This window comes from Leopardus geoffroyi, chromosome A1 (genome assembly GCF_018350155.1).
Source record: "Leopardus geoffroyi isolate Oge1 chromosome A1, O.geoffroyi_Oge1_pat1.0, whole genome shotgun sequence".
NCBI lineage: Eukaryota > Metazoa > Chordata > Mammalia > Carnivora > Felidae > Leopardus > Leopardus geoffroyi.
In genome coordinates this window covers 2,088,875-2,101,663 of record NC_059326.1, presented here as the reverse complement: position 1 = coordinate 2,101,663, position 12,789 = coordinate 2,088,875, and the positions used below count along the sequence as shown (strand labels likewise).

Here is a 12,789-nt window from a genome sequence, read left to right as displayed (position 1 = left end):
TCCGGTCGCCTGCTTTTTTCGCGGCGGCCCCTCGACTTCCATTTGCCCGAAACTTCTCCCCCGCAGCCCTTTCCACTCTTCCCCCATGGCCCTAGTTCCCGTTACTTCGCGCTGCGATGCTTCCAGCTTATTAGGCTCCGAGGGTCGGGATCCGGCAAGCCTGTCTCCTGGCTTAAAACCCTTCGGTGTCCCCCTGTGCTTTCGAAATGAAACCCAAGATCTCTGAGGCGGCCTCCGCGGCCCTATTCGATCTGACCTTGGGCCACTTGTCCCTCTTCGCTCGCAGCTCGTGCTCTCCGCACGGGCCAGCTCGCCTTTTCCGCCCCTTCCTGCCGCGGGGCGTCACACACACTGCTCTCGAAGGAACTTTCCCCGGCCGCCCCGCTTAGCGAATGCCCTCCCGTGGCTGGAGGTTCCGCGTCAGTCCGCCCACCACCGGCCTTTGAGGGGAAACGGCGTTCCAGGTTTCCCGGAAGAACTCACGGCCGAGCTCCGGGCGCCACGGAGCAGCGTCGCAGCCCCGGGCCACAGCGGCCGGTTGCCGGGCCTTTGGCCCAAGTCAAGCCTGCGAGGGCCGATCCCGGGACTTCGGGGGAGCGCCGGTGAACGAAACCGCGCGCCTCTTGCCTCCACGTGCCGAGACGCGCGGCCGCGGCTGCCAGCCGCCATCTTCTCACCGCGAAGCGGACGGAGCCCCGGCCGGCGAGCGCGAGTCGAGGGGTGACAGCGCCGAGCCGGATCTTCCGGCCGGGCCTGCGGCCGGCCAGCTCCGGCCTGGGGCCTTTCGGTTAAGTGCTTCACAAGCTCCTCCGCCTCGCTAGCTGGAGTCTCCTGGTCATTTCAGAGGCGTTTGGGGCGATCTGCCTCAGGTCTCGGGGTAAATGTCACTCTCTCCCCGGTCCCGGAGGCCCTCCCGCCTGGTTCTTTCTGAGCACCGTGTTTTCACCCTTCACGACGGGCGGCAGAATTTGTGGTATATTTGGGTGTACGTTTTTGTCGCTACGAACGGACCGTGAGCTGGAAGACGGCAAGGACCTTGGTTGCTTTTGTTCGTCCTGTAGGAACCCAGCAACTTAAGCTACTGAAACAGTGGTGACGTCTTACTACGCGAGGCCCAGTTCTAAACACGTGAACCAATGTAATTCTTGGATCAACTCCTACGAAGGATCGAGTACTCTCATCCCAACTTGCACATGAGTAAACCGTGGCTCTAGTGCCTGACTTTCCCTTGCCAGGTCCCGCGTCCCAGCCCAGATCCCGCTTCCAATTCTTTCTGCTGGCCTAACATCTCTGGGACGTGCTCCCTCCCCTTTGCCCTCTGCCGCTACTGCGATTCTCACCTAAATTACCGCAGTAGCATCAGACATTTCCTTTGTACCTACTCCAGCCACCAGGCACTTCAGCGCCTACCCCCTCACATCCGTGCCTTGGCCCTTGCCAGATCCCACGTGGGGAACAGAAATCCGACCCAGCTGCCCTTAGGAGCTGGACAAGCTCCAGTGCCATTTTCAGCAGTGATTCTCTTCGTCGTGACACCTTCCGACCCACCTGTTACCAGTTACACTTCTGTGACTAGACTGGAAGACTTTTTAAAAAAATTTTTTATTATTTTTGAAGGGGAGAGAGAGAGAGAGAGACACACAGAGTGTGAACGGGGGAGGGGCAGAGAGAGGGAGACAGAATCGGAAGCGGACTCCAGGCTCCGAGCGCTCAGCACGGAGTCCGACGCGGGGCTCGACCTCACAAACCGAGCTGTGAGATCGTGACCCGAGCCGAAGCCAGATGCTCAACTGACTCGGCTGCCAGGCACCCCTAGACTGGAAGACTCTCTAAGCATCCGTATGTGGCTCAGGTTTATTCAGGTACTGCCAGGCCCATGGCACCTGCTATCCGATGGGCACTCGTCACATGTATTTTGTCCCGGCAAAGTACTGAGAAGCACGAGGGGAGCTGAAGTAATCAGGAACCGTACAGATTCCCACAATTCCCAGCAGGGACTCTACAGTTTACAGGTGTGAAAAATGCCTCGGGAGGTTCACCTCATTCACAATTGAAACTGCTTTAATTTCATCAACTCCCATGTGAACTTTTCTTAGGAGCTGCTAGCCTGGACAGGAAATTCTGACAACCGAAGGCACAAAACAAGGGGCCACAAATGCTTTTTTTCTTCTTCCTTAGTAAATAGCACTTTAACTGAATATTCACCATGACGCACACTCAGCAGCATTTCATTGGCTCCTCCCCACAAACTCAAGGTTGGTTTTGTAATGATAACACCTTTCTATAATAAATTCTGCATAACATTCCCAGGATCACGATTTCTGTTTAACAAAATTATTTTCTTAGTATTTAGTATTAAAATTGCTTTTTAGGCTTGAGCTTATTCCCCTGCCAGGGATTACGGCGGGGGGGGGGAAGAAAATCCCTGAGAAACAGACTTCCTTCGGGTTTGGTTCCACTGCGGGCTCCAAGAAACTACAGCTATCGGCAAAACCACCCACAGTCAAGCAGCAAAATACAAATCGGAACACACGGACCCCGTCCGGCTGCTCTGAAACTCTCGGCTGGGAGCTCTGGTTTCACTCACGATGGGTGGCTTGGTTTGTACAAACACTGGAACCGGTCTACATACTCCAGAAGACTGGCCCCTGGGAGAAACCAGTTGTGGCGGGGAGATTTCCTGCAGGAAGCAGCCCTGCAACGTGAGTGGGAGCCAGGCTGCAGAGGCGAGAATGAAAGAAACCGCCAAAGAACCCTACTTGGGGGAACGTACGTTTCAGCTTTTGCTGGGTACCTGTGTGCGCGTGCCCCACAGCGGTGCCCGCTTGAAGCAGGCCCCCACCTGATCGCTAGATGGAACCACGGTCTCCGTAGCTCGGCTGTCAAGGTTCAGTGAGGAAACGCAGTCAAGTTCCTCGTGCCGGGCACAGCCCAGCACTGACTGTAATTCTGAGAAGCTGTTTCCGGGTGCTGCCTCCTCAGTTTCCCCAAAACCAAGTCTGGAATTCGTGTCTGATTGAATAGAAAGAGGCAGGCTAAGTTCAGCTCTTTATTTAAGAATAACAGCGCTTAAATTTTAGAATTTTCAACCTAAGCTAACAGTTTAATAGCTCTCTCTCCCCCTCACAGGCCTGCGCGTGCTCACGTGCACACCGCTGTCTCAAATGTCACCTGAGCCAAGGATCACTATGGATAGGGTGGTTCCAGTCGTGTTTCGTAAAACCTAAATGGAATGTAATGGCGAGACTCCCTATTGAACATCTGGTAAATACCTCAAAATGCCAAGTTCACATACACTGTGAGGAAACTGGAAAGTTATTACAGGCAACACGTGAACTACAACACTACTCCAAAGGGAAAATTTCAACTCCAAAATAGGAGGCAGTCAGGATGCTACACACTGAGCACGGTGCTGTCACGGTGACCATTTATTTCTATTTTGTATTTAAGGAAACGGCTCAGTTACTTACCCAAAGCCATACTTACCAAAGCCAAACGTAAACAAGGACTAAGTACGAGTCTTCTGATTCTTAGCATTATAGTCAGTAATAAGTTCATTAGATAGTCCTTAACTGTACTTTCGGTGGAAGACCACAATCTTTAAAGGGAAAATTCCACGTTGGAACCAAGCAAATAAACCACTTTAAAACTACTAAGACAATAACCTGGAATTACAGGAGAGCCCTCACTGAGGTTCACATCATGGGAAACACTGTCTTACGAAGGTCCTGAATTTAGTTCCTGCTTTTGCCGTCTGCACAGTAAATCAGTTTCTTCCCACACACAGGAAGGGACCATGGCTCTTCTTCTCAAAAAAAAACAAAACAAGGTTGAAATTACTTTTATGACCTCCAGAACTCAAGTCATCTAGTCTGAATGAATACAGAATCTAAGAGTTTGGGGTAAACTTCAGAGAAGAGGCCCGAGATTAGATCTAAGCTCCAAGCTGGTCTCTGCCGCCTGGTGACGGCCTTCGCGATGGGGGGCCCATCCCGTCACATTTAAAAGGCTGCTTCTGTGTGTACAAAACGACTGCAGTCGGACTCTGAAATCCACTGCCAGCACCTCGTCTTTCATTCTGGAATATACGCCTTCCATTTCCTCCCGTAATCCACTAACGTAACTTAGGCTTATTCCACAGCGGCCGCATGGTCCATACACTTCAAGACGGGAACAAGAGTGCCACGGAAGACCGGTTCCAGTTGTGACTAAACTCGACCTTACAGAAAACAGGTAGGGTTTACGGTCACTTACAGGTCAGGCCTTTGCAGACACTTAATCCTGTGTGCCATCATCCCTCTTTTACAAACACACAGATTCGAGCAACGGGTCCGCGGCTGCGGAGCTCCTGGCGCAACCAGATTACGTCATCCCAGCCGGTCTTTGGCATCACGCTCCCGGACCCCCCAACCAGATACTCAGACGCAAGCCCGTCCCCCCGGCCCCTCACCGGCACCGTCAACGGGATGCGAGAGTATCTCCTACTCGTTCCACTGGGCCTCCTCCCTGGCTCTGCTCCCAGGCCTCAAGATTCTGCTTTCATCCCTCCCTCCATTTTCAGATCTTCAAGGGAAACCTTTCCACCCTCACCTAAGTTCTCACCCTGATTTCCTCGCTAGTGGTTCCTGTCTTCAAAATGCCTATTCTCCCCATTTTTAAAACAGAAAACGCCCCGTGGCACCCATCCTCCTCTAACTTTTTATGTCACCGTACCTTGATTCAGACGGCGCGATCTCTTCCAGCACACATGGCTTCTTCAACTCGCTTCGGCTCGTGCTCCCACAAGACACCTCCGCCAGCCACCTCACCCTAGTTCTACCTGCACGGAGTGGCTGGGCCACGAGCTCGCACTCTATTTCGTGCAATACCACGGCTGTGTCACTCTGCCCCACTCGGGCTTCAACACAACATCCTCCACTACTCGGCATAAACCCCAAATGCTAATTAAACCCTGTTCCCATCGCCATGAACTTTCACACTCCGGTTGATTGCACACATGTATTTGACAATACAGTTTTACATCGGATGCTAAGAGCACTTTTCTTCATTATTTTATGGAAGGACCAGAAACATGGACGTTCTGTTAATACCCAACACAGCCAAATCTAATTCCTAAGGAGACGCATTACAATTCGTTTAGAGTTTAAAGGCTTAATGGCAATGACGAGGGGAGGAAAAAGTTTATTTTACATAACTGAACGAAAAATAATTCAAGGCATAGTAAATAAAATTTAATATGGTCTCATGCGCCCTGAAGGAGGCGGTGCCCGATTTGGAGGGGTGATTGCTATGTCCAGATAGTCTCCTATTTGGAACTTCTGCGACTGCAGGGTCATGGAGTCATCAGTCCCCTTCCTCCCAGACATGGTGCTGCCAATCTCCTTTACTCTGCAGAAAAGGAGACCAACTGTTAATGGATCACAGACCAACGAAGCTAAATATGCAAAGTAAACACGGGACTGGATTCGCTCCGTTATCTTACGGCACAGTTATAAATTAATTACTACATTAAGCTGAACCAGACGTTAAGATAATATAAATTTATTTTCTGCCCAATAGGAGGCTCATTAAAAGGGGTTATCCCTATCAATTAAAACATATCAAAGCCAAAAAGATTACAGGAATTAAAAAATTAAAAGTTACCTACCGATAGCCAGGCCTTTTAGGATCTGTAAAAACAATTGCAAAATTGAAGTGTGTGCCCTTCTTTCTAGCTTCTGGGTAGACTTCTTTTACTAAACTAGTCAGTTCTTTCAAAGTTGCATCCATCCTGAATTTTTTTTAAAAAAACATTACATTTGATTAATCAACAATATAACAGTAATATAGCAAGGATATTGACATATAATGAGTTAATTATGTGTGTCTGGATTGTGACCTGTTAGAATTGAGGCTGTCAAGGTCTTATACTTATTATTTTTTTTAGGATTTTATTTTTAAGCAATCTCAAAACACACAACGCAGGGCTCAAACTCAGAACCCTGAGATCAGGAGTCACAAGCTCTACCAACGGAGTCAGCCGGGCCCCCTATACTTAATTTTAAAGTGGCTAATACTATTTGCCCCATAAACGCCCCTTACCAGCCTCAAGGATTGAAATTTTGATGAACTAAAGTCAGACTTTTAGTGCCAAAAGGGACTTTAAGGGATTACACCTGCTATCTTTCATTGCTATGTAACGTCTTTCTGGGCTAGTGATTTACCTCCTTAAGAATAACTAATCCAAATTAACCTAAACACTTAAAATAACTGTATTTCCTTGTTTCTAAAGCATATATACTTTTCCACATTTTATCATGTCTAAAGTTGAAATGCATCTTAGACTCAATGACAGGAAAGCATTTTTGTAAAGATGTAACGTTTTTTCTTTCTAAGATGGAATCGTAAGAGTTCTATAGATGACGGAGCCAGAAGGCCAATGAAACATGAAATTTTCTTTAGACTAAGCAGAGGCTCCTTTGACAATACATATTCTTGCCCTGAAACGATGTGAACGCAGAACTTAATGGATGATGCGGAACTGAAACAACTTTGCCTATAAGGTGCTATAAAATGAAGCAAGGACACCAGACACTCTTCAAAAGCATCACCCCCAGAACAATGCCCTTGCCCTCTTACCACTGAAACTACCAAGACCCACTCAGCCGCTCAGGTCATAAACCTACAAGCACTGTTAAGTTCTTCCCATCTCTGTTGTTTCTGCCTCCTAAACACAGATCGAATCGTCTTCTCCACTCCCCACCACCACTGCCTTATTTCCACCTCATTACGGAACTCCGTATATGTTGCCTTCAACTCCTCTCCATCTCGGTTTTTAAACGTTTCTGTATAAAACTTCTGTCACACAAGTGACAGCTGTTCCCACCTCCAGGGGAGGAGTCCAATCACGTGGAGGACGGCACAGAGCACACCCGTGCCTTCCAGCAGGAGCAGTGGGCCCGGGATGTCAACCTACTGCATGTTGTGTGGGTACTGGGGTTGCCCAGACGGACCCGACTCACACAGATCACGGAGGGAACGATGCTTTACTCGCACAGAGAAAAGACAGCACGAGACTGGCTTGAGAGTGCGGGTCCCTCAGCGCCAGCAGGTCTCGCCCTGGAGCTGATGCGCCGACAGTCTGCACACACCCTTCCTGTGCTGCCGGTAAAGGACCCCTGGGAACAGACACTGCAGTGGGGCCGGTCAGGTGCCAGACGACGGCACATCAAACCCAGAACAGGGAAAGGCACTGCCAAAGAGACACGTCCGGCACAGGCTGTGAGGGTTCTTATCTCTTTGGGGAAAACAAACGAACAAACAAGTAAACAGCTCCAGGCCCAGGTCACTCTTACGCAGCCATGCAAGGATGGGGCGAGAAGCTGCGCATGACTGCCTTTCTCCCCTTGACACACTTTACAGAGGAGGAAAAGCTGCATGCACGAATGCAGTAAATTACACCCCAGATCTCACCCACCAGAAATGACCAGTGATGTTAACACCACTGTAGGCATCTTCTTGTACACATACACAATGAGGCAGAAAACAAAAACCTTGAAGATTATCAAGCACATACTTGATATGTATTATGAAGTTATAATTCAAAAATATAATTCATTCTTCAAATATTATACGTATTTTTAACAAAATTCACCATTGAATTTAACAGAAGAAAAAACAAGTAAAATAGAAGGAATTACAAAATTTCAGATAGAGTCACACTGTTACCCTCCTATCACCTCCTAATTTTGTAGCTTTTTTTCTTTTCTTAACTGTCAAAGTTCTACTCTATTCTGCAACAACTCCCCTGCCTGTTTTAACTTTGTCCCCATGAAGTCTGAGATCAAGCTGATTTTTTAATCAGTGTTGGAGGTGACCTTTTTTTTCACCTGATGTTAATTATTCCCTGGCACACCTTATATACTAATGCTGTGCACCACAAAGAGTTCTTTCTTCCTTTCTAAAAATACTTCCCATACTGTCATCTTGTCCTAACGAACTGAGGGAATCTGGTTTACATCCGTTATCAGTTCTGACAGTAAATCTCCTACAAGCTTCCAACCTGCCGACGACCGTCTCCCTAAACTAATAGCTGGGAATGCCAAGCGTTGCTTTCCGACCACCAGTCCGAAGCTTGAGTGCACGGATGAAGAAAGAGCTCTCTTGGGAAGAGACTTTGCTGTGTAAGAGTCAGTTTTATGCGTCAATGTGGGAAAGCTACAGCCCCAGTTATTCAATCAAACACTAATGTAGGTGTTGCTGTAAGGTATTCGGTGTATGTGATGAAAGTCTATAACCAGTTGGCTTTAAATTAAGGAGATTATCCCAGATAATGTGAGTAAGCTTCATTCAATCAATCAGAGTAGGCCCGATTCAATCAGTTGAAAGGCCTTAAGAACAGAGGGGAGGCTTCCCTGAATAAGAAATCCAGGCTGCTGTGGCAGTTTCAGCTCCTGCTCAAGTTCAGCCTGGCCCTTCCTGCTAGCTCGCCCTACAGATCAGGATCTAGGTACCTAGGCAGTCTCCATAATTACGTGAACCGAAGCCCTTCATGCAGATCTCCTGCTGGTTCGGTTCTTCTGACCGAACCCTGATACAGCTTACCTAACTACTTCTCTTTCAGTAACCTGTTTAATGACCATACAAGCACTCCTGTGGCCTCTGGCTTCTTATTATTGCCCCAACTGCATACAGTGCCCTGAACTCTGGCACATTCAGCTGGCTTGTGCCAGGGTCTTCTGGCCTGCACTCTTCTTTCTTAGGCTTATCTTAGGGCTGCCTGTTCAGTCCCTCAGTCTACTTGTACAAATCAAGAAGTGCCAAGATTTATTCACTCATCCTCCTTCAGTACTGCTCTTAGGCAGAGGGGGCAGGGCTCTGTGCTACAGTGACACCAACTACTCAGTCTTTCAGAATCCGTCTTTGGCCATCACTTTGAGATACAACAGAGGCATCTTTCCTTATTTGGTTGTACTTTAAGGACAGGACAGTCTAGGCAGCATTTTTTTGTAACTTTTCTTCTGGATTAGGAGCAGAAGGTCTTTGGTAAAATCTCACTCTGCCACCTTCACCCTGAAGTATCCTTAGCATTTCTTCACGGGCTTTCCCCACTAGACTGAGCTGGAGGAAACCGCGATACCTTCTCTACTTCATACCCTCAGAATCTCAGCATAGCACCTGGCAAACACGAACTCTTATTTGTTGGAAGAAGCATCCACTTTCATCTCTGAATGGAGATTTTCATCAACCCTTTAGTAACAGGTCCTCCCTGTAAGTTAAACCAATCTCCCTGGAACTTTTATCCTGGAATGATGCTGAACTGGAAGCACACTACAGGGTACCTCCAAAAAGACAAATAAGGTCCCAACGTTTAAAGAATCAAGTTGTACTGTGCTGGGCTCACAGTTTAAAATTACATACCCTTCCAGGACTATAAAATGGTGCAGCTGCTGGGAAAAAGGTTGGTGGTTCCTCAAAAAGTTAAACATATACCTGTCCGTTCCAGCAGTCCCATTTCTAGGTATATACCCAAAAGAATTGAAAGCAGGGATTAGACAGATCCACGTCCACAGCAGCATTATTCACAAAAGCCAAAAAATGGAAACTCAAGCGCCTACCAGCAGGTAAGTGGACAAAATGTGGTATATCCTACAAGGAAGTATTATTCAGCCGTAAAAAGAGAGCGAAATATCACGCTAAGTGAAATAAGGCAAACACCACAAACACTGTTATGAGTCCACTTGTTTAAGATACCTAGAATAGGCAAATTCATACAGACTACCAGGGTGAAGAAAGGAATGGGGAGTTACTGCTTATTAGCTGTAGAACTTCTGTTGGGGGAAATGAAAAAGCTTTGCTAACAGGTTAAGAGTTGCACAATGTGTATATAGCTGATGCAACTGAGTCCTTAGAGTGGCAAATGTAACGCTACATATATCTTTATCACAATAAAGGCACCGTTTTAAGAGTTATTAACCTTTTTCTGCTACTAAACAGCCATTATGATGTGAAACTAAGGAAATACGTGCAGCACTAAAGAGAAGTCTGCAGTATGTACTGGCCCCGGACAGACTTGGGGGTATGGAAGGTACCCACCCATGAGAGAAATATTCAGGGGCAGGTCTTTACTGAACACACATCACAATCTTTTCCATTAAGCACCAGATCAAAAATCAACCTGTTTTTTCTTTGTCTTTTTTTTTAAATGATGGCACCTAAGGATTCATATCACACACAAATGCTCTCGAGGATAAATATCCCATGACTTCCCTTTACTTCCCTTTATCCCATGACCATGAGCCCCTTAAGGAAGGCCGCCGCATTTTCTTTACGTATTATTTCTGTACCCAGCAGCCACAACAAGCGATAGCAATCTTGGGTCTGTCAATTCGTCACAACTCAAAAAAGTTTGAACCTTAAACGTGTTACAAGACAGGCCCCTTTTACCTACCAGGTAAAACCTCCAACTTTCTGAGAGCTGGGCCCAAAGGCCCCGAGTGGAGGGGAAAAAGCGGAAACACGGAGGACACTTCTTTCCTGGCACAGGGAATTACTTAATGTCCGACCGCCCCCCAGGGCCGCGCCCCCCGCGGCCCCAGCACTCTCACCAAGTGTAGATCTGCAGTTCGCTGGACGGTACGTTTCCGCGGGAGAATTCGTCCATTCGGTGGTGGCGGCCGTTATTGGTGGTGAAAACACGCAGCAGCAGCGGGCACGTCTGGGGGCGAAAGGAGGAAGGGCAGAAGTTAAAGAAAGCGGCTGCGAGCCCAGAGCTCCCTTCCCCTCCGGAGGCGTCGCGGCCTCCGAACCGCCGGGGAGCTGGAATACCGCCGCCTTCGGGCACAGGCCGCGCTCTCCGCCCCGCCAGGCCCACCTCCACCTCTTTCCGGACCCCATACTTTCTCCCGATCGATCGGTTTCTCCGGCTCCTTCTTAATTTCCTCCTGGGTAACGCGCGACTCCACCGCCATCTTCCTCCTACGGCCCGCGAGACGCTCGCTCTGACCTCCGACCCCTGCAGCGAGCATGAGAACGAAGTCTCTCGCGAGGAGAAGCTCGAGGCTTTATAGAGGACCAGAGGAGGAGGGGCGGGGCGTTTGCCGGCGCAGGCGCAACTCATTGTGCGGCGCGGGAGCTCGGGTCCGGCCGCGCCTGCGTGTTGCGTCCTCAGGAAAAAGGCGGGCATTGGCGTCCGCGGGGCGGAGCTTCTGCGGGAGGCGGTCGTTCGCAGGCCGTTGGTAGCCTGGGAATTTATTACCTGAGGTATTCACGGGCCAAAGAAGCCTGCGGTGGCACTTTTCGCATGTAATGAATAAGTTAACAAACGCAAAACTCTTACGAGTGGTACAGGAGGTAAGTACGCAAAAACATGACTTTATTAGCAAAGTATCGAACTCTTTAGTAAAGGAATAACAAGTTGTGTAACACACCCTTGAACAGTAAATGCTCAGGGAATAGTTGTCTGTATGGGGGAAAAGTGAAGTGAGCCATTCCCCCACCACAATAACACGATTTCGGATGGATCAAAGACCTGAATATGAACAGCAAAACTAGAGCTTTTGGGATATAACGTCATAAACCATCTTCGTGACCAATGGATTGGGATACGTGATACTAAATCAGAAAAGATTGATAAATCTGACTAAATTGGAAAAACAAAACAAAACCTGACCTTCAAAATTCATCATAAAGAAAGAAAAACATAAACCACAGAGTGGGAAAAAATATCTGTGATGCATGTGATTGGCAAAAACTAGTGTCCAAGATATATAAAGAATAGGACAGACATCCCCATAGAAAATGGGTAAAATAACTGAACAGGTGCTTTTAAAATGAAGAATTCCAAATGGCCAATAAACATATAAGGTGCTCAGGAATAATTATCCAGGGAATGCATTAAAACCATATAATTGGCTTGAATTGATTGGTTCGAAACAAACTACACTCACTAGCTTGGCAAAAATTAGAAACTCTGACATTTGCTGGCAGACTTAATGGGAATTCTCCGATGCTGGTGATGAATGTGTAAACTGGTATACCTACTTTGGAAAGTGGCTTAGCGTTATTTAGGAAAGTTGAATATATGTATACTTTAGATCTATAATTCCACTCCTTGGTATATGCCCTAGAGAAGATCTTGCTGAAGTGTATCCAGAGACATTACAATAATGTTCTTGGCAGTTTTGTTCATAAGAACACAAAGCTAGAAACAACCCCAGTTCCGTCATGAGTACAATGAATCATGAGTTCAGTGAGTCACGGTATACCGTACAGCAACAAAAGTGCCGAACAGCAATGGAACACCGTATGGCAACAAAAATGAACTACAGCTACATGAAACTACAACTATGTGAAACAACAGGAATTTCGCAAACATCGTAGTGGCTGTATGGCATCAAAGCTAGAAGAATATATATACTGTGTGAATCCATTTTCATAACATTCAAAAGCAGACAATACTAAACTATACTGTTCAGAATGCATCCCCAGGTGATAAAACGATAAAAAGAAAAGCAATGAACTAATCACAGAAGTCAGAATGGGAATTACCTCGGAGAAAAGAAGAGTACGGTGATGGGAGTGTGTGCAAAGAAGGTGCTTCTGAAGTATTGGCAACATTCTATTTTTTTTTTTTTTTACCTTTATGGTGGTTACACAGTTGTTAGATTTTAAATTATTCTTTAAGCAGTATGTTTATGTTTTATACTCTTCTGTATGAATACTATATCTTGCTATTTAAAGAAAAAAAAAAGCCCATCCCAAAAGAATGCCTATCAATTGATAAAAAAAATTTTTTCAAACAGTCCATTA

General features: G+C 47.1%; 1 protein-coding gene across 3 annotated transcripts; it reads right to left on the bottom strand.

Moving 5' to 3' along the window:
• Window positions 1-5,161: 5,161 nt before the first annotated feature.
• Window positions 5,162-11,179, bottom strand: SAP18 (Sin3A associated protein 18). Of its 3 annotated transcripts, none has more exons than XM_045453381.1 (4): window positions 10,853-11,179; window positions 10,587-10,696; window positions 5,648-5,770; window positions 5,162-5,388 (listed from the first exon to the last, which is right to left on the bottom strand). In XM_045453381.1, the coding sequence occupies exons 1-4, from the start codon at window positions 11,162-11,164 to the stop codon at window positions 5,232-5,234; spliced, it is 702 nt and encodes a 233-aa protein (XP_045309337.1). In that variant the 5' UTR covers window positions 11,165-11,179; the 3' UTR covers window positions 5,162-5,231. The 3 variants fall into 3 exon arrangements, with proteins under 3 accessions (XP_045309337.1, XP_045309419.1, XP_045309511.1); XM_045453463.1 differs by having other exon boundaries at window positions 10,871-11,179; XM_045453555.1 differs by having other exon boundaries at window positions 10,878-11,030.
• Between the last annotated feature and the right edge of the window lie 1,610 nt (window positions 11,180-12,789).

Coding starts and splice junctions, on each gene's coding strand:
- SAP18 (XM_045453381.1), bottom strand. CDS start 11,164: ATGCCCGCCTTTTTCCTGAGGACGCAACACGCAGGCGCGGCCGGACCC. Junction 5,771..10,586: donor GAACTGCAGATCTACACTTG/GTGAGAGTGCTG, acceptor AAAAAAATTCAG/GATGGATGCAACTTTGAAAG. Junction 5,389..5,647: donor CCTAAAAGGCCTGGCTATCG/GTAGGTAACTTT, acceptor CCTTTTCTGCAG/AGTAAAGGAGATTGGCAGCA.